The 20,855-nt window shown below is 46.2% G+C and overlaps 1 protein-coding gene across 11 annotated transcripts in view; it reads right to left on the bottom strand.

Annotated features, from left to right (window-relative positions):
- Positions 1 to 20,855, bottom strand: part of fbrsl1 (fibrosin-like 1) — a 298,333-nt gene that overhangs the window by 84,054 nt on the left and 193,424 nt on the right. For 9 of the 11 annotated variants that reach the window (XM_030104195.1, XM_030104190.1, XM_030104188.1 and 6 more), the window contains 2 exons: positions 19,306 to 19,335; positions 6,584 to 6,613 (listed from right to left, as the gene is read on the bottom strand). In XM_030104195.1, the coding sequence (XP_029960055.1) occupies positions 6,584 to 6,613; positions 19,306 to 19,335 (60 nt within the window). The remainder of the gene's footprint in view (positions 1 to 6,583; positions 6,614 to 19,305; positions 19,336 to 20,855) is intronic. The other 2 variants (XM_030104194.1, XM_030104189.1) reach the window with 1 other exon arrangement.

The raw sequence follows: 20,855 nt of genomic DNA on the forward strand, positions 1-20,855 counted from the left end.
AAGATGTTACAGTGGAAGGCATTTCTCCAGCTGGCCCCCCACGGCTTTTATTTGCAGACTTTGTAATAAGATATTTTCTGTGTTGTACCCATTTTGAGGTGTTGCAATCTTTTCTAGATCTCTTCTGTTGACTTTGTAACCCATCATCTCCTGCACTGCACCTTTCTTGCCAAGTTCACATTAATTCTTTCTGACAACGTTTGATTAACTTCCTCCGCCGACATGTCCAGCTACATTGTATCACGCTTCATTCTGTGCTTGTGGAGGCTTGGCGTTCCGTCCGATCGCTACACAGCAAAGACAAGCCAACCAACACAGAAACAACACTGTTTCCAGCAGATCAGTCTCATGTGAACAAGGTCTGAAGCACCAAAAAAAACAAAACTCTGATTCAAAATCTCCCGTTTGCAAACGATGTAACTCATGGTGTTAATCGGCTGCAAAACGCAGGCAAACTGAAAAGACGACCAATTTAAGTGAGCATGTAATTTAGCATGATTGATTAAGTATATAAGTATTTTAGATAAATAAAAAACAGCAACAAAAAATAATTATTGACACGTTACTTTTGGTTTTAGGAAGTTTAAAACTGATAAATTAAAAGATGTCATAAGTGCTGTTTTTTCAGATATTGATGATATGTATCTCAACAGGAGACAATCACAAGAGCTTTTCTATGAAGCGTGGTTTACTTAACATCTTCTTGGAAAATATTGGAGAAGTATTTTTAATCAAGTTAGGGTCACATAAAGACATCAAGTGACGACAAGTGACTCTTTGTGGAGAGCATTTCGGCTCACAGCAAAGACAAACAACCTTCTCACTTGCACAAAGCAGTGGAAACACAAAGCGTCTGTACTATCGAGCGATTTATGATCCAACCCATGATGACCTGAGGAAACATTAGTGCAGCCTTTTTGGATCCACTGCTTGAGTGTTTACCCTCTTAAGAGCTCAGCACGCCGTGATTTCACCTCAATGATGCATTTCGGTGGACAAAAGATACATATAAGGATAGCGTTGCCAAAAAAGCATTAAGTCGGGTCGTGAGGGAGGCTTACACGCTTGTTTTTCCAGCTCTCAATGAGCTAAGCTGTGGTTAGCTTCTTCCCGAACCTCAGATTTAGTGTCACTCTGCACAGGCGCTCAGTGTTGGTTTAGAAACGGCAAAAACAGAACAAACATTGTTCTCCATTAAGAATTTTTAATGATCTGAGTTTTCCTGCAGGGTGTCCACATAAAACTTCGAGGTCAGGGGTATTTTTTATTTTTATTTTGAAGTGCGCTGAATACTTCCTATTGTCAAGAATCATGTAATCTTGCACATCGGCTGACAGCCCCCCCCCCCCCCCCCCCCCCGCCGCCTCACTCCGAGATGTGAAAGCAAGACTTTGATTGCCTGTTTTCATCGCGGCTGGTTCATTTACATAAAGCTTTCTTTCTCGGCAGCCGCTCCCCGGACCGGAGGTGACCCGGCAATCTGCAGGGAATTCAAGTCTGACACGTTGCGGAGACGCCGAGCGGCGTCGCGGCTCCGGCGTCGCCCCGATGCGACGGAGCTTCACGAGGCGCCGCAATCCAAACTGACTTTGCTGTAGCAACTCGTCAGTGTTATTCAAATACAGTGTAACTGATTGCACCCCGGGGGCACACCTGGAAGCAATATTCTAATTAAGTTAATCTGTGAAATCCCGACAATGTGGGTGTTCAGGTGGCTGATAATCTGATGTGAAAGGAGTCTTTGTTTTCGCTGGAAAGATACGGGCGGAGCTGGCACCTGTTTCAGCAAAAACGTTGCAGAAAATTATCACCGTCGAGTTATCCTGAGTGCAGGCAATTACAAATGACAGTGTTTGTCTTTCTCCTCGTGGAACCCAATTTTTACTCCGTCGGTATTTTTTTTTCCTCTTCTTCTTTTTGGTGATGGCCTGTCATATTATTCCCCCCCCCCACAATTCTTCTCCTCTCCTCTGCAATTTGATATGGATGATTCACAACTGTCATCATGCTGATTATGGTAATACGTGTTTCTGAAGGAAAGCAAAAGGTCAGCGCTGCTCTAACCCTCGTCCAGATGTTCGTTTCTTCTAGCGGTCTTGGAAAATTACACACACATCAACAGCGCAGGTCTGAAAAACTCACAATACTGAAACTTGTTTTGGAGTCACGTTGGTGCTCAGGTACAATTTACTGTTGGCAACAACCGGGTTTCCTGTGTGTGTTTGATGCCTCTGCCACGGGGAAGCAAATTTCACCATCACTGGATAAACAGAAAATACAAACACGTATCCCGGGGCTTCCATGTTTTCAGATAACAGGACTTCTGACTTCGGCTCTGTTTACTCGACAACATTTTCAAGTGAAAACGTTCCGATTTTACGTGACAACAGTTCTCGGAACAGCTGAAAGTGCAGAAAACTTTTTGAAAATGGCTCCTGAATTGGAGGAATATCAAGTGAAAACGTGAATCTCGCCCAGGTTGTATCTGAGAACGGTTTGAGCTGCGGTTGTGGTTTTACCGTGTCCGACAGCTATTTAAGAAAAAATATTAGGCCCTGTTGGGGATTTTAGTTAAACAATCCATGATTGATGTCCAGTAGAAACCTGGTTGCACAATGATTCAGGAGCTGACCTCGAGTGTCGGGGACCTCGGTTCGAGTCCAAAACAAAATCGAGGCAGACTCTCAGCGGAACTCGCAAAAACTTCTTGTGTCAAATGAAGCAAGCAGCAGAATAGACGTTACCTTCTAGACTGCTGAGGTATAAATTCAGTGTTTTCAGTCTTCTTTTGTGCAGAACACTGCAGTCTTACCGTATGCCGCTTTGCTCTTATAAAACTTGTTATAGTGAGCAGCAATTTATGTCAACATCTTATGAAAAGAAGCCGTGCTGGAGATCATTCAAAACCCTGAACTGTGTGACTATGAAAATGTTTCACAGTGTTTCTGGTGAGTGTGTGTGTGTGTGTGAGTGTGTGTGTGTGTGTGTGTGCGTGCTACACACACCAGGCAGTTACAGTCGAACCACATGTTGCTTACTCAAAATACAAAGCTAATGTTAGCTAGCGGCAAGGATATAAGACTATTACAAAAACAAGTCAAGCTCGACATCAATTAGAAACCTGCGCTGCAGCCTCTAAACCATACACTCTCATTCTTCAAAACACTAAAAGCTAAAATGCAAAGAAGGATTCAGTTTTCGGTTGCTTCCACAGAAATTTCTTTGCATCGAATGTGTACGGCGGGACTAACTCTGACCAAAAGGTTGAGTCTGAAACAATTACACCACTGTTCGATGTTGAAAGCTTGAATCTCAGCCTCCACAAATCCCCACGATGCAAATCTACACTAAAGGCAAATCACAGTGAATGTTAACTCTTTTACTGTAAGTGTGAAGCTATGCTCTGGGAGTTAAAGTCATGTCAAAAACACATCAAGTTTAAGTGAAAAGCTCAGTGGGAATGGAAACTAAGAATCGAGAGCAAGGCACCGAGACATGAAAAAGGCGAGCGGAGGATCCAGGAGTGAAAATCTGTAGTTTTGCATAAGAAACCGAAAACAGCATTTCAGCTTGTGACTTTCGTTTGTGTTTTTCACTTTCAGTATTACTCTGCAGCCTCAGCTTAGGGATTCACACCGGTGTCACGTTGCGACAACACCTCTATTGTTCACTTACAGAGCGATTCATTGAATATGTTTATCACTGAGGGAGTGTCAAGTGTCTTGCAATAAAAATAACACCGGGAGTACGACATTGGGCTTTTGATAGAGGCTTAAAAAGTGAGAATTACACTGCTGATTTGGTTTATACAGCATTTTCTTTGTTTCATGTCTTGCACATTCACACACACACACACACACACACACACACACACACACACACACACACACACACACACACACACTGACAGATGCTCCCATGCGAAACTCGGGGTTCAGTGTCTTTCTTAGGGGAGCCTGGACTCATCGATGAGCTGGGAAGACGACTCTACCACCGATCAGTCGATGCCAAGCAGGAGTGTCAAACACATTTCAATCCAGAGGCGACATGCAGCTAAATTTCATCTCGAGTGGGTCGGACTGGTCGAATAGAGCCGTGATCACCTTTAAATTTCAACTTTTATTTGTTGTGGCGCAGAGAATAAGGGATGAAAATGTCTATATTTCTGCAAAACAAAACAATTACTACAGAAAATGACTACAATCTCAACATGAAGTCAATCTGAATGATTCCATCGACAGTAAAATATCTACATAACTTCTCCTACATCTGTTGTATTATGGGTGTTTTTACAAACTCACCCTGCGAGCATGACTTTGAGCAATGAGGTGGCGAGCTTTCATGGCAGCATCACCGACATATCGGCTCAGGTCTCAGTGTTGTTTTTCTTCCAACACTCATAAAACACCAAAAAAAAAAAGTTCAAAAAAATTAATGTTTCCATTGAAATGATTAGAATTTGCTTGGTGGTTTGGTCGGCCAGACTGGAGCCTCTCGCGGGCTGGTTTTTGGCCCACGGGCCTTATGCTATAAAACTCCGGCTATAAAACACCAAAACATGAAGTATCAAACTGATTACTTGGAGCAAACTGTGTAATAAGTAACACACACTTTTTGCAAGGTGAAATCTTGGCAGCTATGACTGATCGTCCAACATGTCTAGAAATGTATCCCACTTCAACCGAAACCTGGCAAAAATAAGCGGTGCCAAACACCAAACGAGGAGCCGTTTCCGCGAGCAGACAGCCTGACACCTCACCAACACAGAAACACAGATGCGTTTCAGCAAAGCTGTGAAAGCACTTCTTGCTTCCCCCCCCCCACGTTTTTTTCCCTTTCTCTTAGCCACATTGTTGTGTGCGTGTGTGTGTGTGTTTTTTTTTTTTTATCACAGTATCAAACTTTTAAAATATTAAATGTCAAAATTTGTGACACTATATAAAACTGTTATGAGTTCCAGGTAACTGAGCGGAGGGGGAAAACAAAACCCTGAAAAGGAAACACTCCGAGAGCTTCCCTCCGACTTTGCTCGGCGGTGTACCCCCCACAGCGGTGTCAGGGATCCGTATGGAGACTGACAGGCCTGCCATGTCTCTCCGTCGTGTCAACTAGCTAGCGCCCTCGGTTCCTTCTCGCTTCAATGAAGAGATAAAAGCCTATTGACTTGCCGGGCTACAGTTAATGCAAATTGGGCCTGCTATCAATGTATTATTTATGGGGCGAGCGGCAGACATTTCCACAGAACTGGGAGCTAAGCTTACAGGAGATTAGGCGTGCTATCTCATTCATTTACCAGGGAGTAATTGCTAAACCGTGGAGGAATTAGGATGCACGAAATTCCCCAAAGGCGTTTCATCTCGTGTTACCAGGTGGCTGCCATCGGCAAGCCACCTCGAAGTCTGCCACAAATAAATACGCAGAGGGGAAACTGATAGGCCGCCGTCGCATCGCTCAGCAGTGAGGTTGGTGATATTGCTGCTCAACGCAGAAAAAGGATAGTTCTTATAATTAATGTGTAAGATTGATGCTGTAATTAGTGCCTATATAATTGTTGTTATTGACACTTTTCAGGTGAAAAAACATTGTTTTCATTTCAGTTATAACAGATATTCAGATATGAGTGTGAGCATGTGAAGGAAGATGACTTAAATGATTTGGTCCAAATGGTCCCAAAAATCCAGAAGACTGCAGAAAATGTTGAACCTGGAAGTTTCTGAAGTGACGCCAGTGAAGAACAAGAACCTGAGGTTAAAAACATTGGATAACGTTAAGAAATACGCCTGGTCTGTAAGAATTTGGAAGGATCAGAATGTGGGGTGAACACCATATATACTGATGTGGGGGAGATTTTACTTTGGGCCCCTTCGTCTTGAGCGTTGTTTAAACTCTAAAATGTGTAAAATGGGTGTGTTTTCCCAAACACTACGATGAGTTAATTTTACTAGAATCAGCTCCACAAATCATCAGGTTTCATCATCATCCAGCAGAGCCCGAACCCTTCAGGTCCTGATGGAATGGCGCTTCTGCCTTTTCCACGGAAGCAGACACCATTTTCAAAACGTAGCTGTGTAACGGTGAACTTTTCTGAAACAAAAATGCAAACATCGATGCGTTCTAACTGGAAATGGTTCTTTACTCTAATTGACTCAGGCAGCCTGTTCTTTTTAAATCGCTGACCTCCTGATGAAATACTGAGGGATGAAGGAAAAACCACCCGCGGTCAGAGTGATGTGACGCAGAGACAATAAAACACGCTACGATCTCGACTCGAGGAAATACATGAGACATAGCGGCTTGTAAAATAAGGTGCCAGATCTTTTTTTTTTCTTCTTCCCAAATCATAAAACTAACACACCTCCTGTTTCCTCCTGCACACCTTTTGGTGACTTTCATGTTCTGTTTGATGCAAATAATCAACAGCGGCGAGACGGGCAACCGTCTTCTAAACTCACCTGTTATTTTTTTGTTTTTGGCGAGCACTCAATGACTGTCTCCCTTCTTTAGTTGAGAGCTCAAATTTGTTATTCACAACTCTAAGCCACTTCATGCGGCGGGTGAATAAACACAGGAAAAGCAGTCTTACCTTGTCGTCAATGTCACTCTCGCTGTCACACTGTAAGAAAAAAGAGACAGACACAGGAAATATAAGGAATTATTCATTTGGCTCCCCCCAGCAGCATAATCAGTGCAGATGTTATTTTTGTGTGCAGCCTCTCATTCACTGTCAGCTTTCAGTGCAAATGGCAGAGGATGAAGCGGGAAAGGAGAGTGTGGTAAGTCTGAGAGAGTTTTTTTCAAGTTTCAAAAGCGGCACGGAGCGCCATTCTGGTGTTTCTGCCGCCAATTCAAAGCTAGCGAATTTGCAAAAAAAAAAAACATGAAAAAATGAATAATACTACACACAAGGTTCTGTCATAAAGAGCCTGTTCAGTGACTTTGCATTCAGCTGCAGCTTGTCATTTAGCCTTTTAAGTGTGCTTTAAAATTGGACGATAGCATCTCAAGGACACGGAGAGCTTAGGTTCTTTGAATTCTCCGATGCAGCGCCTATTAAGTGTGGTATTTCAAATCCGCCTTGTGACAAACCAGTCTTTAATTTGTATGTCAGACTTCTGCGGGGATAAAGGGACTGAATAACAAGAGAGGTTGTATTCTGAAATATGCCTTGTCTAGCACGGCCAAAGGCCAAATCACACTCTATTCAGTCAGAAAGTGAAATGGTTTGTCTTCAGCATTTGGAATTTTAGAAGTCTTTTTGGTATTAAAATATGCTGTGATCAGACTCAAATATCCAAAGAAAGAGGAAAAACAAGGCAAAAAAAAAAAAAAAATCAGACCTTGTCCCTATCGAACAGATGGTGAGAATACTGCAGATACCGTGATCCTGAGCCATTCATTTCTGGCACGCTTCTTTTTTTCAAAGCAAATAATAAAAACATGATTAAAACCGACCGAACACTGGAGCTGATATTCACCTTCAACCTATAAAGTACGCGTTAAGTTAAAGCAATGCCAGTGACTCTGTCTAAAGGCATCCGCCGGGTTTTTTTTTTATTACCACATTCCTGGACTTAAATCCTGCTCACTAGACCCTCGCTTCCGCTTCTCACATTCATTTGTTGCTAAACGCTCTTGGCTGGTAACTCGCTCCCCTCCACACACAAAGGCCGGCGAAGTTGTGGAAACAGGAGTCGTGGAGCTGCGGGCCGGTCCGGCTGGACCTCACAGCAGGAAGCCGGACGAGCGCAGCAATTCAGGCAGAAGGGAGAGAGAGGGAGAGGGAGTCCGTCCCGGTGAAAAAGTGCCTTCAATCTGTCAATTAAGTCCCTGTGGCAACATATTTAAGTGGACCCTCTTTATTTTGTTTGACTCCCTTTCAGAGCCGGGCACAATGAGGAGAGAGCTGGGTCAATGGAGGCACAGCGGCCCTTTGTTGTGAGCGCGGTGGGTCCAAATGTATAATTAAATAACGAGAGTAATCAGAGCAAAGGCTCAGTGGCCAAGATCTCTCAGTGGAGGAGAACTGGGGCATGATTATGGGCGGGGGCAGGGGTGGCGGAGGGGTGGTGGGGGGGGCACTCCATAACCCATGATTCAGCTGAGGAAGCTGTACGGAGGGTTACAGCTGGAGCTACAGCTGGCAGGAGCTCTGACTCAAAGCCAATCTAACTCAACCGTTTACTAATCTAACTCAACCAATTTATTGTTACTTGAGTGACTCTTTAGAACTGATCGTGAAAACCAAACATTTGAAAAGATTAAAGCGTTTTATTTCAATAATTAGGGAATTTTCAGTCATTTCTTAAATAAAGCTGTCATTAACTGTAATCGTCTGCAGTGGAAAAACAAAGTTGTGTTTTGTTCTGTGAAACTGGAATTCCTGGCGTAGAAATGCTCTCTGTATTCATTCATGCAAACATCGTTCGGAAAACTGTTTTCTTGCATTTCTTTTCACTACCAAGTAATTTTTCCCCATTTTCTCCCTTCTTATCTCTGGGTGGATTTGTGCTTGGACACATCGAAAGATTTACTTGGAGACAAATCAGATTTCTTTGACATGATGTAGCATCAGTAACTTTCTAGCTTTTTAAATTTGCTCATCCAGGCTACACAATTTGTGTGAAGCTCTTCTCCTGAAACATCCTTGCTCTGCAATGATCCCCGTCAAAAGATTTGGTCTTTTGTCACTGAAAACAAGTCTTGTTTTGCGTTATTACTCCGTTTTAACAGCCTCCTATCGATCCTTTCATCCATCTTGTGGCCTTAACTATAAAAAACGAATCGAAAAATGTTGCAATAATAATACCTAATATGCTGTTAACATTTAAATGAATTAGAATAAGTAAGAACTACTGATAATTACAGAAATAACCTGTGACCAAAATCCAGCTTGAATAATGAAAACGTTACATTGGTGAGTTTTTCTATACGCCATGTCGTCTTTTGTCCTCTGCACTCTGTGGTGATTGTCGAAGACAATCACCACAGAGTGCAGAGCATTAAGAAAAGAAAGCGGCTTCGGATTCTTGTCAATCAGTTTCCCATTCAGACTGCGAATTCCAGACAAATTAATTGCCAGCCAGTTCTGTGCTGCCAGATCCGTGCACATCACAACCTGTTATCATCGTCCATTTGTTCCCCCACCACTCCGCCGTTTCATCTTAAAGAAATCACATTCAAAACAATGTTGCTCTCCATCGTGATCTATCTATGAGTTACACACCCCCCCCTCCAAAAAAAAAAAAAAGGAAAATTGATCCCATCTCCAGCATGGCCCTACCCTCAGGAAATCGGTGTAAATGTATTCTTAGCATGCAGCTCAACGGATGACTTCCATCTCACAGCGGTTGTGAGCTCTACTCTATTACGGAGGACGAGTTTAAACCCGACGTGATGGAGATGAACAATTGACTCGGTCTATTCCCCCGGCGCATGCTTGGCCTTGTTGTTGCAGCAGTAGCCATGACACAAGAGATGAGGCCTCGCAAGGCTGGAGCTGGCGAGGAGGAAAAATAATATCAAAAGAGCACAGCGGGCGCTTATCCTTTTACAAGAACTGCAGCACAGCGTAAAGAGGAATACTAGCTACGGCTCAGGCGGAGACAGAGAGAGACACGCAGCGCGGCGGGGGACAGGGAGGCAGGTGGAAAAGGGGAACAAAACAACAGTAAGAACAGGCGGGGGGGATACTACAGCGATGAGGGGATGGGCGAAGAGAAGCAGTGTTAGAGCAGTTTTTGTATGTGATTGCCCTGTAGGGCTATTATACTTAGTCCAGTCAGAGAGGAATACAATAAAAGTAGGAGGCCGGATCGTGTGTGTGTGTGTGTGTGTGTGTGGACGTAGAGGGAGCAGCGCCGTGTCATTTAACACCCTGCGCTTCTTTGACTATCCTCACTTGGGGGAATGATTTCCAGTTAAGATTATACAAGACGGCCATGTGGTTAAGAAAAAATGCAAAACCGCAGCCCTAAACAGGAGCCTCCCCGAACGGCACGTCTGCTGGTCAGGGGGGACGTTGTTAAAATCGGAGAGGTATTCTGCTCACTAAGCTGCCTGACAGGAGCCGAGCCCCTGGTGGATGCACACCCCCACCACCAAAACGAAAAAAAAAAAAAAAAAAAAACACAAAAAAACTGGCTCGCCGTTCAGAGGCAGGGAGCAAGCAGCAACATCTGCACCTGGCAACCGCCAGCTACCAGGGGTAACAAGGGACCGGCTTCAGTGGAAGGCTCATCCACAACACCGCCTCCCAGCTCCTCCACCCCCCCTTCACCCCCTCCACCCCCCTCCCCTCAGCTCAGCCAGCACATCAGACGGACACGTTTGACATTTACACAGCTTTCAACACTTCAGAGACAGGAGATTTATTCCGCCAGCGGCCCTGGCTGGAGCCGGGCCTCGACCTGGGCCGGCCCCCATGACGACCCTGTAGCTCAGCCCTGAAATGAGGCAGCGCCGAGCAGGGAGATGCGAGGAGAGAGCGAGGGAGGGTGGGGGAGGAAGACGGGGGGGGAGGGATGGATGTCTCGATTCTCCTGGACATTTTCTCTGGCAGATTCCGATAGACGTGCAGGGGGAAGACAATAAGCGCTGCGCGTCCCGGAGCACATTAAAACGACTGGCCAAATTAATCACACAGTTCCACTTGTCACACTCGGAGGACAGTCTGCCATGAATTCTGCCTCGGAGATAGAGAGAGGAACAGAAGAGGAACTCGCCCAGCGACGCAAACGCTGGCACGGCGTCAATGACTGTCTGCCTGAATACTGATCGTAACCCTGTATTTGCTGCGAGAAATGTGGAAAAAAAAAAAAATAAATAAGAAAAACAAAGGCTGCCAGAGCTGCTGGCATTTAAGTGTCACTGTCAGCTCCTTCTCAAAACAAATAAAACAATAAATAAAATGAATAAAAGCAGGAAAACAGAACATATGCACAAAAGAGTGCTTTGACAATACAATTTGCGATGAAAGCTTGACTGGCTGCAGTTCATCAAAGTCGCTGGAAAGTGTGTCCCCGCTAAATTGTGAGCCAACGTAATGACTACCATGAGAATGAGAGGAATAAGACAAAAAGGGTGAAAGCAGCATTTTACACAATGTAACTGATTGTGTTACATTCATGGCCAAAGCAGTGCTAACACTTCACTGACAGGGATATGGCTTTTACATTTTGACAAATGTGGAACAACAGCTGCTTCATCCCGTCGCCAAGTGAGTAAAGTGCCAAGTCATTAATGCAAAAATGCAGACGTCTTCATCTTGATGTGAGAAAAGGCTTCAATTTAGGAGACATTTCTCCAGGGACATATACAGAGTTCTGACAAACCCAGATCTCCTGGAGCGAGAGCGCGCAGAGGGGGTAATGGTCCATTTAGATAGTCGAGGACCAAAGCAGTATCGGATGCTGGTGGAACAACACCAATTTTCTCCTGCAATTTCCCTCCTGCAGATGCCGGGATGAGGTGTGAGGACGCGGACGCCGCGGCTATTCTGGATGGGGCGTGGATGCAGAGCCTCGAAGTCCGCCGGGGGACCCCCCGTTAAGACACAAACATCAGCCAGATACCCAAAAGTCTCTTTAGCTCCGTGGCAAGGGGCCATTCTTACTTCGATTCAACTTTCTAAAATTTCCAAAGCCACGTTGAGGAGAAGGTGTTTGTGCCTACATGATGCTTTCACACCATGGAAGTAGTTAAATAAATGAAACACTTTATGAAAGCTTTAAAGGCTCTTGAGAAGTACATAATTGTAAGGTAAGGCTTGGGTGTGAGGATATCAGGGTTTAGTTGGCTCATGAAGCAACAAATACCCCGCCGTATTCCGTGCTCTCAAACACAAAGAAGAAAAAAAAAATAGAGTGATTGTGCTTCAAACTACTAGCTGTATCTGAAAGCACCACCTAGCAAAGTGATTTGATCACAGGATCAAATCTATACAGCCATTTGACCATTGACCTCCCCGGCAGGCAGCATGGGAAGTCAGCTGATTACCCAGGGTCAGGCCAGGAGCTCCGGATTAGGAAAGTATTGATCCCAGTGAAGATGTAGGGTCCGCGGGGAATGAGATTGAGAGAAAAAGCTCTGCCGGGCAGAAATGATATCGACCAGCAGGCTGAGACAGGCTCTCACGCAAAACCATATTTGAGCTCAGGACCTCGGAGTTGGCTGTGCAAACAGAGACGGCTTCGGCAAAAGCTCCTTTCACAGAGGCCCATTGAGAGCCGACAGGGGGAGAATGAGAGTGAAAGAGGATTGAAGGAGACAAGCTCAGAGAAATGCTCTTTGCATTAACCAGACATAGAGACCTCTGGTTTAGAGCTGACACACTTAAGGGAAGAGTCAGCGGGGGCCATGTAAATCAAGCCAGGGCGAGGAAAGATATACTCCCGACCTGTGGCCAAACTAAGCAGACTTTAACATTACCCAGAGTCCGTGTAAACAGCACCGAGACCTGCCAGGGCTCTGTTTCACTTCCATGCAAAGTATGTGGTGAGGTCAAGAGGGAGGAGGGAGGCGGGGGCGTGCGGCGCACCGACAGATTGATGGTGATAGCGGCGTGGATAAACTTGAAGAGTTGTCCCCCTTCTTCACTAAATTAAAGGACTGCCTTGTTCTCTCCAAGAAGAAATCCCTCAACCTTTGCTTGCAGCAAAACCCCGGGGGGAGTGACAGCGCCGGCTGGCTGTTGGTGTGATCCTTGGAGTAGTTTGGCGAGAAAAAAACAGACAGTAATGGCAGATGTATGGGAGAACGGGGAGCATTTATTCAGCTCAGAGAGAAAGAAGAAAACTGCCAGAAACCTAAAGGGACAGGGAATACACAACTGTGTTATGAATATAGTCCAGGAAGAAAAATTGGGACATAGGTAAAAGAAAAAGAGGGAGAGAGGGAGTAAAAAAAAAAAAAAAAGCCTTGATTTATGTTGTTTTTTTTTGGATCTTGTCTTTAATGCGCGCCCCCCCCAGCTTCTTCTCGTCTCGCTGACTGTGTGACTGCAGCTTGTTCGCTATCTTGCCTTCAGAGGTGAGTGTGTGTGCACATCCCCACGCGCACACATGTACAGCCCTCAGCACCTCCCAGTGTTTTGACATGGCCCCGGGCCCGGTGCCGCTGAGCTGCAGCGGCAGACACTGGGCATTGGAAATTTAAGTCGGGGCGTAGGAGAAATTAGGCGAGGAGGCAAGGAAATGGGATGTTGACTTGAACTGGCCCCGGGGGCAGCTGAGAGTCTCCCTGTGCAGCTCCGCTGGCTGCCTGACAGTTTGATGGAGCGAGTGGAGGCTTCCCCGCGGCCCGAGCCGCCGTCTCTAACACTGATGTAGCTCAGTGAGGAACAGATTGAGCCTCCAGGCATTGCTCTGTACTGCTACTCCCCTCCTCTCTCGCTCTCTCTCTCACTCTCTGCACTGCTGCTACCTCTCTCTCTCTCTCTCTCTCTCCCTCACCCCCTTCCTCACTAATCCCGTCAAGCCAACACGCGGGTGTGCACACACAGTTCATATGCATATACGTGCTATATGTGTTCGCACAAAATGTCATACAGTATGCACACATAAAGACGCTTCCACACAGAAATAACAGCAACACCCGCAGAGAGTCTGGCTGCCTCCTTCCTTCTCCTCCCTGTGACAGTAATGTGATGAGCACTACAGATGCTGTTTACTGAGCTCTGGCCGACGCACAGGGGGGAGGAGGAGGAGGAGGAGGAGGAGGAGGAGGGGGGAGGAAGAGGCAGAAGGAGGTAGAGTCAGGGGGCTGGCAGGCCACAGCCGTAATGAAAAGAATCTGGCGGCGGCCCACTGTGTGCTGGTCATGAGAAGCATGTGCCGCCGGGGGGCTCTACTGCTAATTTCAGGGGGCAGCCAAGCGTTTCACGCTAGACTTGTCATCGGGCCAGAGGGGGCATTCATACTGGGTGACAGCAATTGCGAGAAGGCGGGTAAGGGGTCTGGAGAGGGAATGAGGGAGCGGGGGGGGCAAAGAGAGAGGGTGGAAAGCTTCAGCTCCCTCACTCCTCCCCTGTACCTGCTGCCCCCCCACCTGCAATGATCAAACGTTATTGTAGGCAGAGTGCGGAATTACAAGAGAGCGTCCTGTGGCCACGGCTGGAACCGGATTCGACAACTCTCTCTGCTCTCGTCTCACCTCGGGTGGCCAGGAGGGGCACACCTCACCCCCCGAAACCCTGCTGTCAGAGCAGGGTTTAACACCGCTGCCAGCATCTTCCTGGTTAATATGACAACAGTAAAGCAGGGGGTTTAAACGACCGCACTTTGAGACACAGTGGCAGTGCCTGTGCAAAAGACTAGAATCCCTTTAAAGACCGTTCTCTCTTTCCATAGAGCCAATGTGTCTATTGTGGGGCTGTAAATCACACTGAAGGCTATAAATCAGAAAATCCAGCCCATTTTGGCAACAATGCCTACAATAATCTGCTGGATCTTCAGAGAATAAAGCAGAGGAATGTCAGTATAAACAAGGTGACAGAATCTCTGATGGCTCACAAACTATAACTGTCTCTCACAATATATGTCACGCTGCCTAATCCCGTCCCGGTCCTCAGCCGCTCCCTCCATCTCCACCGGACCGGCAGTCACTTAAGGCTGAAATGACTGATGGGGACATCTTTAATCAGCGACACTGGCTGGCCTGAGGATCTGGCATGGTCTCCGGGATCTATCTCACAGCTCACAGAAATATAATAAAAGAGCAAAAAGTTCACTGGTAATCAAGATTCGAGAGAAAAGAGAAAAAAAAAAGAGAGAGAGAGAGAGAGAAGGAAACAGCAGACTATCAGCTCAACCAGTGCAGCTTGGATCGGAAATTAGGGAGGGCGAGAGAGGCAGTAAAATAGAAGGGGAGAGGAGCCGCTACTGAGGAGCTGATGCTAACAGCTGGCGGCCTCCCGTCTCTAAAAGACTCGGCTGGCTCTAGTCTGGCAGTCGGGAGAATCAAGCAGGAGATGAGAAGGGATGAAAGTAGGAGTGTGAGAGATGAAGTCAGTAATGAAAGCTGGGTGGGTGATGGGAGATGAGTGGATGTGGGATGGGTTGAGGGGATTCTGAAACAAGCCGTCACATGAGAGAGAGAGAGAGAGAGAAAGAGAAAGGAAGGGATGGGGGTTAAGAAAAAAGAGAGAGGGAGAGGAAAGAAGGAGGCAGCCACATTGCACACTTCAGGCTGTGAATAATTTAGAGGAGCACTGGGGAGACGAGACGAAGATGAACACAAAACACTGGCAGCGTTTGACCTAGAGCTGCAGCTACATCAGTGCACATCACAGAGCGGAGAGTTCTCCCGCTCTCGCTCTTCCTCCCTCCCTCTTTCTCTCTTCCCTCTTTTTGCTCTTCATCTGCCTCCCTCTGTGTCAGGGAGGAAACAGCTGTACACTGTTCTTGTTTTGCCTCACATTCTATGAAATTCAACAGAATGGCTGACAACTCTGTTTCATGAGGGCGCCGCTCTCTCCCTCCCCGCTCGGAGCGCGTCTGAAGAGGCAGAGGAGCATTGTGGGATGTATGGGGGCCTATAGGGGTTCACAACAGAAGAAACGCGAATGTCTGGAGATCGCCTTGACTCACGCATGAGGAATTCCTGCAACAAAACCAACAGATGCAGAGATTTATGAGCCCAAATGTCTTAAATTTCAGAAATCGTACCTGATTCTCACTGAATTTTCAAAAGTCTGGTCTTTGTTTTCCCCAATATTTTCAGTTATTGACTACTTTTGGGGATGTTTAAGGATTCACAAGATTTGTTTTTGGATTACAGAGATGGAAACCTGACACTGATTACCAATATACCGAGAAATTATTAAACGATGAAATTATACTTTTTTGCATTAAGTTAAAAACTACTCGTGCAGGCCCGTCAAACTTAAATTCAGAGGTTATTATGGCGCCGTTGTAACAGTCCGGCCCACTGCAGAGGAAATCAGAACCCTGAACTAAAGCGTGTTTGACACCCTCGGTCCAGTGAGATCATTTGTTGAAACAATTCTATCATGAGCGCACGCTAATAGCTGAGCCCACCTGAATACAGTCTGTAACGCGGGGCGTGATGCACCGCGAGACGCGTCCGGCGCCGTGCACGGCGAGGAGACAGCAGCAGTAAATAACAGCTGCCCCGCCATTAGGCTCGGAGAGGTTAAACAGAGCTCGTTCACGCCACTTTTGTCAAGGTGCCATGAATCACTTCACCTGCTGAAGTGTGTGTGTGTGTGTGTGTGTGTGTGTCTATGTGTGTGTCTACGTGTGTGTGTGCGCGTGGAAAGGACCACTGGGCATCTGTGGTGGGAGTGACAGTTGGGCGGACAGAGGGCGGTCTGATCAGCCCAGAAGGGAGGGACCATTTATTACTGTAATTAAGGAACTGTGGGAGTGAAAGGAGCGGAGATACAGATATGCACGTATAATCTGTCTGCTAATTTGGAAGAAATTACAACAGAGACCTGGTAGTAAATAGAGCTCTGAAGACAGAAACTAAACATAAATTAAATAATTAAAAAAAAAAAGAAAAAAAATGAGAAATAGCTTGTGCTTGTTTTCCTGTCCTCTCCCTCCCTCCCCCCCTCCCTCTCCCTCCCTGTCTCCTGCTCAGTCTGTGTGGCTGATATTAATGGGACGTCCCTTGTTTGTAAATGTGCCAAGTTGTGTGCACCACTGCGGGCTGTCTATTATAGCAGGCCTCTGGGGCAGCGATTCCATATGGCGCCACATATGGCACTCAGCAGCATCAATTAATGTTGTTATAATACTGATTTTTATGAGGCGGGGTTTAACTCCTCTCCTCTTTCTCTTTTCTTTTCTTTCCCCTTCTCCTCCCCTCTGCTCCCCGTGCCGTCACCGGATCTTTGATTCTTCAAACCGCCTCTCGAACCTTCGACGGTCTGAGCCGAACACGTTGAGGAAAGTTTTCCGTGCCAAACTGGGGAGGCTCCTACCGGCTCTGCTGAACGCCGCTCAAAGACCTTGAACGTGACTTTGTTCCCGCTGCACCGCAGACGAAGGGTAACAGTATTGCCAATGTGTTGCGGAGTCTTCACATCTTTTCTCGAGCTACGAATCTGATCAGCGACACATGAAAGAACTTAAGAGAGACAACGGCGGGAATTACACAGATTGCAGAAAACTATGTCGGACTTTTCAACATATCTGACACCAAATGCCACATTTGAAAAAAAACTATTGTAAGTTTTGGTCACATTAGGCTAGCATCAGGGATTATTAGTGTGTTAAATTAGGCCTGTGTTTATGCACAAAGAAATAGGCAGATGGATGTAAGAACCGAATCTGAGGGGCCCTTTTGTTCCCTGGTGCCTTTGGTGGTGGATCTGACAGGAAGGGAACAAGAGCATAGCAAAAAGCCCCGCTTAAAAAGCTCCCAGCCACACCAGCCTTGTCAGCGACGCCACAATTAGAGACTAGATCACTGGCGCTTCCCAGCGAGAAACATCTCACCGCCACTCCTCAATGGAACTCTTTCGTTTGAGGAACACACTCAAAGTGGGGTTTTAAAACGTTTCGGATGGCTAATCACTCTCAGGATGAAAGGCTCTGGCGTGTTCGTTTGTCTCAGCGTGGGGAGCTTCCCTTGCCGTTTCTCTGTCTCTGATTCTGATTGTTTTTGTTCGCTTCTTTTTGCAGCAGGCAGGCGAGGCAGGCGAGCTGGCAGGCAGCGCTGTTTGAAGGTGCAGTCAGACCCGAGTGCAGGCCTGATGCTTTGTAGTGATATTTCCAGCAGCACAATCTCATTACTTTTTGACGTGGTAGATGCGTGCAGGGGCGGATTGTCATTTCACGCTGTCAAAAGTTCCATGAGGGAACGGAGACGGGAATGGAACTTCAATGACCTGCATGCCTCCGGCTCATCAAGACTGAATATATTAAACCAAATAACACAGATAAAGCCCAATGAACCAGATCCTTGAAGAAGCTTGTAAACTTAATGTCCAGTCCCCGGGGGTGTTGAGGGAATCGCGCTTCTTATCAGTAATCTTTCTAATCAGATCAGTTTCAAAGCCTCCTAAACCTGTTACTATAAATCGCATAAACCTAATTAACCTACATCCTGCAAATCCTATAGAGAGTCAACATCTAAACACGTGCAGCTCCGCCAAAAAGGCCTTTGTGTCTTTAAATCGAAGTAATCAAAACAGCTGAAAGTTGCTCGATGAGCTTGAGACGGTCACTGACAGTTTTATAGCACGTTTAAGGAAAAGGAAAAAAAAGAGGTGGGGGGGGGGGGGGTCCTCGAAGTTGATTTTACACGGACTTCTTTCAATACACAGAGAAAATTTGTTGTGTTTAAGAAGCTGCCAGGCACTGATTGAAGCGCTTGGTTACCATGCAAACCCCAGCCTGTTGCTGGGGTTACTGTCCCAAAGTGCTTCCTGGGTAATTTTCGAGGTCACTGGTTTGTGCACGCCTATGTGGTGCAGATGGGCCCACCCTCATTCAAGGCCCAGCAGGAGCTCTTTCATTAGGCCCAGTGAATGGCCTCATTCATCCCCTTCACCTCAATTGGTCACGCTGCGTCTCCGCGGAGGACCCAGGACAAACTTTTCTCTCTTTCCACCCCCTGATCCTCCACGCACCACCCACCTTAGTCACGGTTCACTTTTGTCCAGGAACATTCGGCGGCTGCAGCTTCGGGGCTCATCTTTGGTCATAAACTATTTTAGATGGACAAAATTCAACAGACGGCTGTCTTTGTATGTCTGCACAATGTGTTGAAAATCAGTAGCTGTCCTTTGAGCATGGCATGATCAGTGACGCATTTGCACATAAAACAAAAACAATAACTGATACACAGACACATTCTGACTTTATGACTTATCAGTGTATTAATCCTAGCGCCATGTCCCATAATCCTATTTCTATGTCAGTGTTGCGCAGACGTCCTGAACAGATTGTTGCAGCAGAACACCAGCAGAATAATTTCATCCCTAAGTTGCCATTCTTTCCACTGAGCCGCTCCTGGAGCCGCAGTGCTTAGCCATGCTAGTGGCTCCTCCACTCCTCGCCTCATTTTGGCCTGTTAGCGAGTCTCAGGTCTGACCTAGTGAGAAGTGACTAATTGTCCCGGGTTGTTAGTGTGCCTGGAATGAGAGCCACTTCAGCTGGAGACAGGGTGCACAATAATTTTGTATCTCTCTCGCTCTCTCTCTCTCTCTCTCTCGCTCCATACTTTCTCCTCTTTGCAGTAGATTTAGCCCCTCTGCTTCTCAGGCTACTGAGCTGTAAAATTGACTGGACAGCAGGCAGTATACAGAATGAGACCTGGCATCATGGACGCACTAACCTTGAGGAGGGCCACTGCTGCTGGCTGCACCTAAAGAGATGGAGACAGAGCGTCAGCCATATTGGACTGAGAAGTGGTTAAAACGAAGAAGGAAAGAGGGAAAGAGCAAAGGCAGAGAGAAAGGCAGAATCCCTTGCTGGACAAACATTACGACAGCTTAAAACAGACAATCCACAGACAGACAACATGAAGTCAAGCACAGACATGAAAAAAAAAGACAAATCACATGACATCTCAGCGGCCGCAGATGCTAGCACACCTATCGAGCTCCGACGATTACAGCAATCACATTGAAATTTAACAATGGCTGAACTGATTATCATAAACGGCATATTAGGTTGCAGTTTGAGCAAAACTATCCCTGGTAATGAAATCAACTCGTAAAGCCACTCTTGGAACAAATCTGAGCAATCAATTACTATGAATCACAAATACACCGGCTGCAGGTTAGATGTGAACAAATGGAGCCTCAGTCCCTTACAGATGATATTAGCGCTGTGAGCTGCTCTCTCTCCACGAGAGATTAAGCAGGTTTGTACTCTCCCAGGCGGGCAGCGCTCCCCCCCTCCAGGGTGCTGCACTATCATTTGCAGGAAAATTACTTCAGTAATGAAGAATCCAGGCCCATAAATCCTCATGGCCTCACCTTCCTCCGCCGCCCAAGTCTCGCTGAACAGCTAGTAAAAATTCCCTTTAAAAAATTCATAGTGCAATTTTGCTCAAATCCCTCCCAGCAAGCACAATTATGGAACTTTCATCTCAATTGATTTATGTCCTGGGTAAAGAGACGGGGGTGCGTGACTCAGAGGGGGCCGGGGCGGCGGCTTGTACAGGGGCAGGAAAAAAAAAAAAAAAAAAAAAACAAGTGGTAAATCATTGTTTTTAAAAGGGAAGCACTTGGACCTTTTGTCACATTCACTGCATGTGTGTTGTAGAGCTACACGGACGAGGGGAGGAGGAAGAGAGACGGCAACGTCTGAAGAATTTGAAAGCAGAAGTGAAATGGCAAAAAGGAGGAGGAGGAGGAGGAGGACGAGAGGGAGACGGAGGCGAAAGGAGCAGTATTCCACTTGATTAATAACACTAATCAAATTATACAGTGTTCCACTGTGCCCTGAAATCTGGGGCCATAATGTCCTCTAATGGCGAGGTTCATGGAGCTAAACTTCAGAGGGAAAACACTGCGCTGACTGCTGCATGCCTTAATGAAGGCAGTAAAACATCCATTTCCAGAAGCCATGAAATGAAAGGCAAGATTGTAGATGTGCACCCGGTGGCTCCCCCACTGCAAAAAAAAAAAAAAAAATGGGAGGCTGTTAACACAAAAGACAGAGTCGGATGGAGCGAGAGAGACAGACAGGGCGACACAGGGCCTTCAGAAGAGAAATGAGGAGGGAATAATACAAGTGAAGAGATTTAAAGGGCAAGATCACCAAGAGTAAGGGGATATAAAAAGAAAAAAGGATGATAAAATGGGGATAGAAACACAGATTGGTGGATACTCCTGGCTCTCTATTTCTGGAGAAGTTCTCTGGCATGGAGACAATCAT

The sequence above is a fragment of the Salarias fasciatus genome, chromosome 12 (assembly GCF_902148845.1).
Source record: "Salarias fasciatus chromosome 12, fSalaFa1.1, whole genome shotgun sequence".
Taxonomy (NCBI): Eukaryota; Metazoa; Chordata; class Actinopteri; order Blenniiformes; family Blenniidae; genus Salarias; species Salarias fasciatus.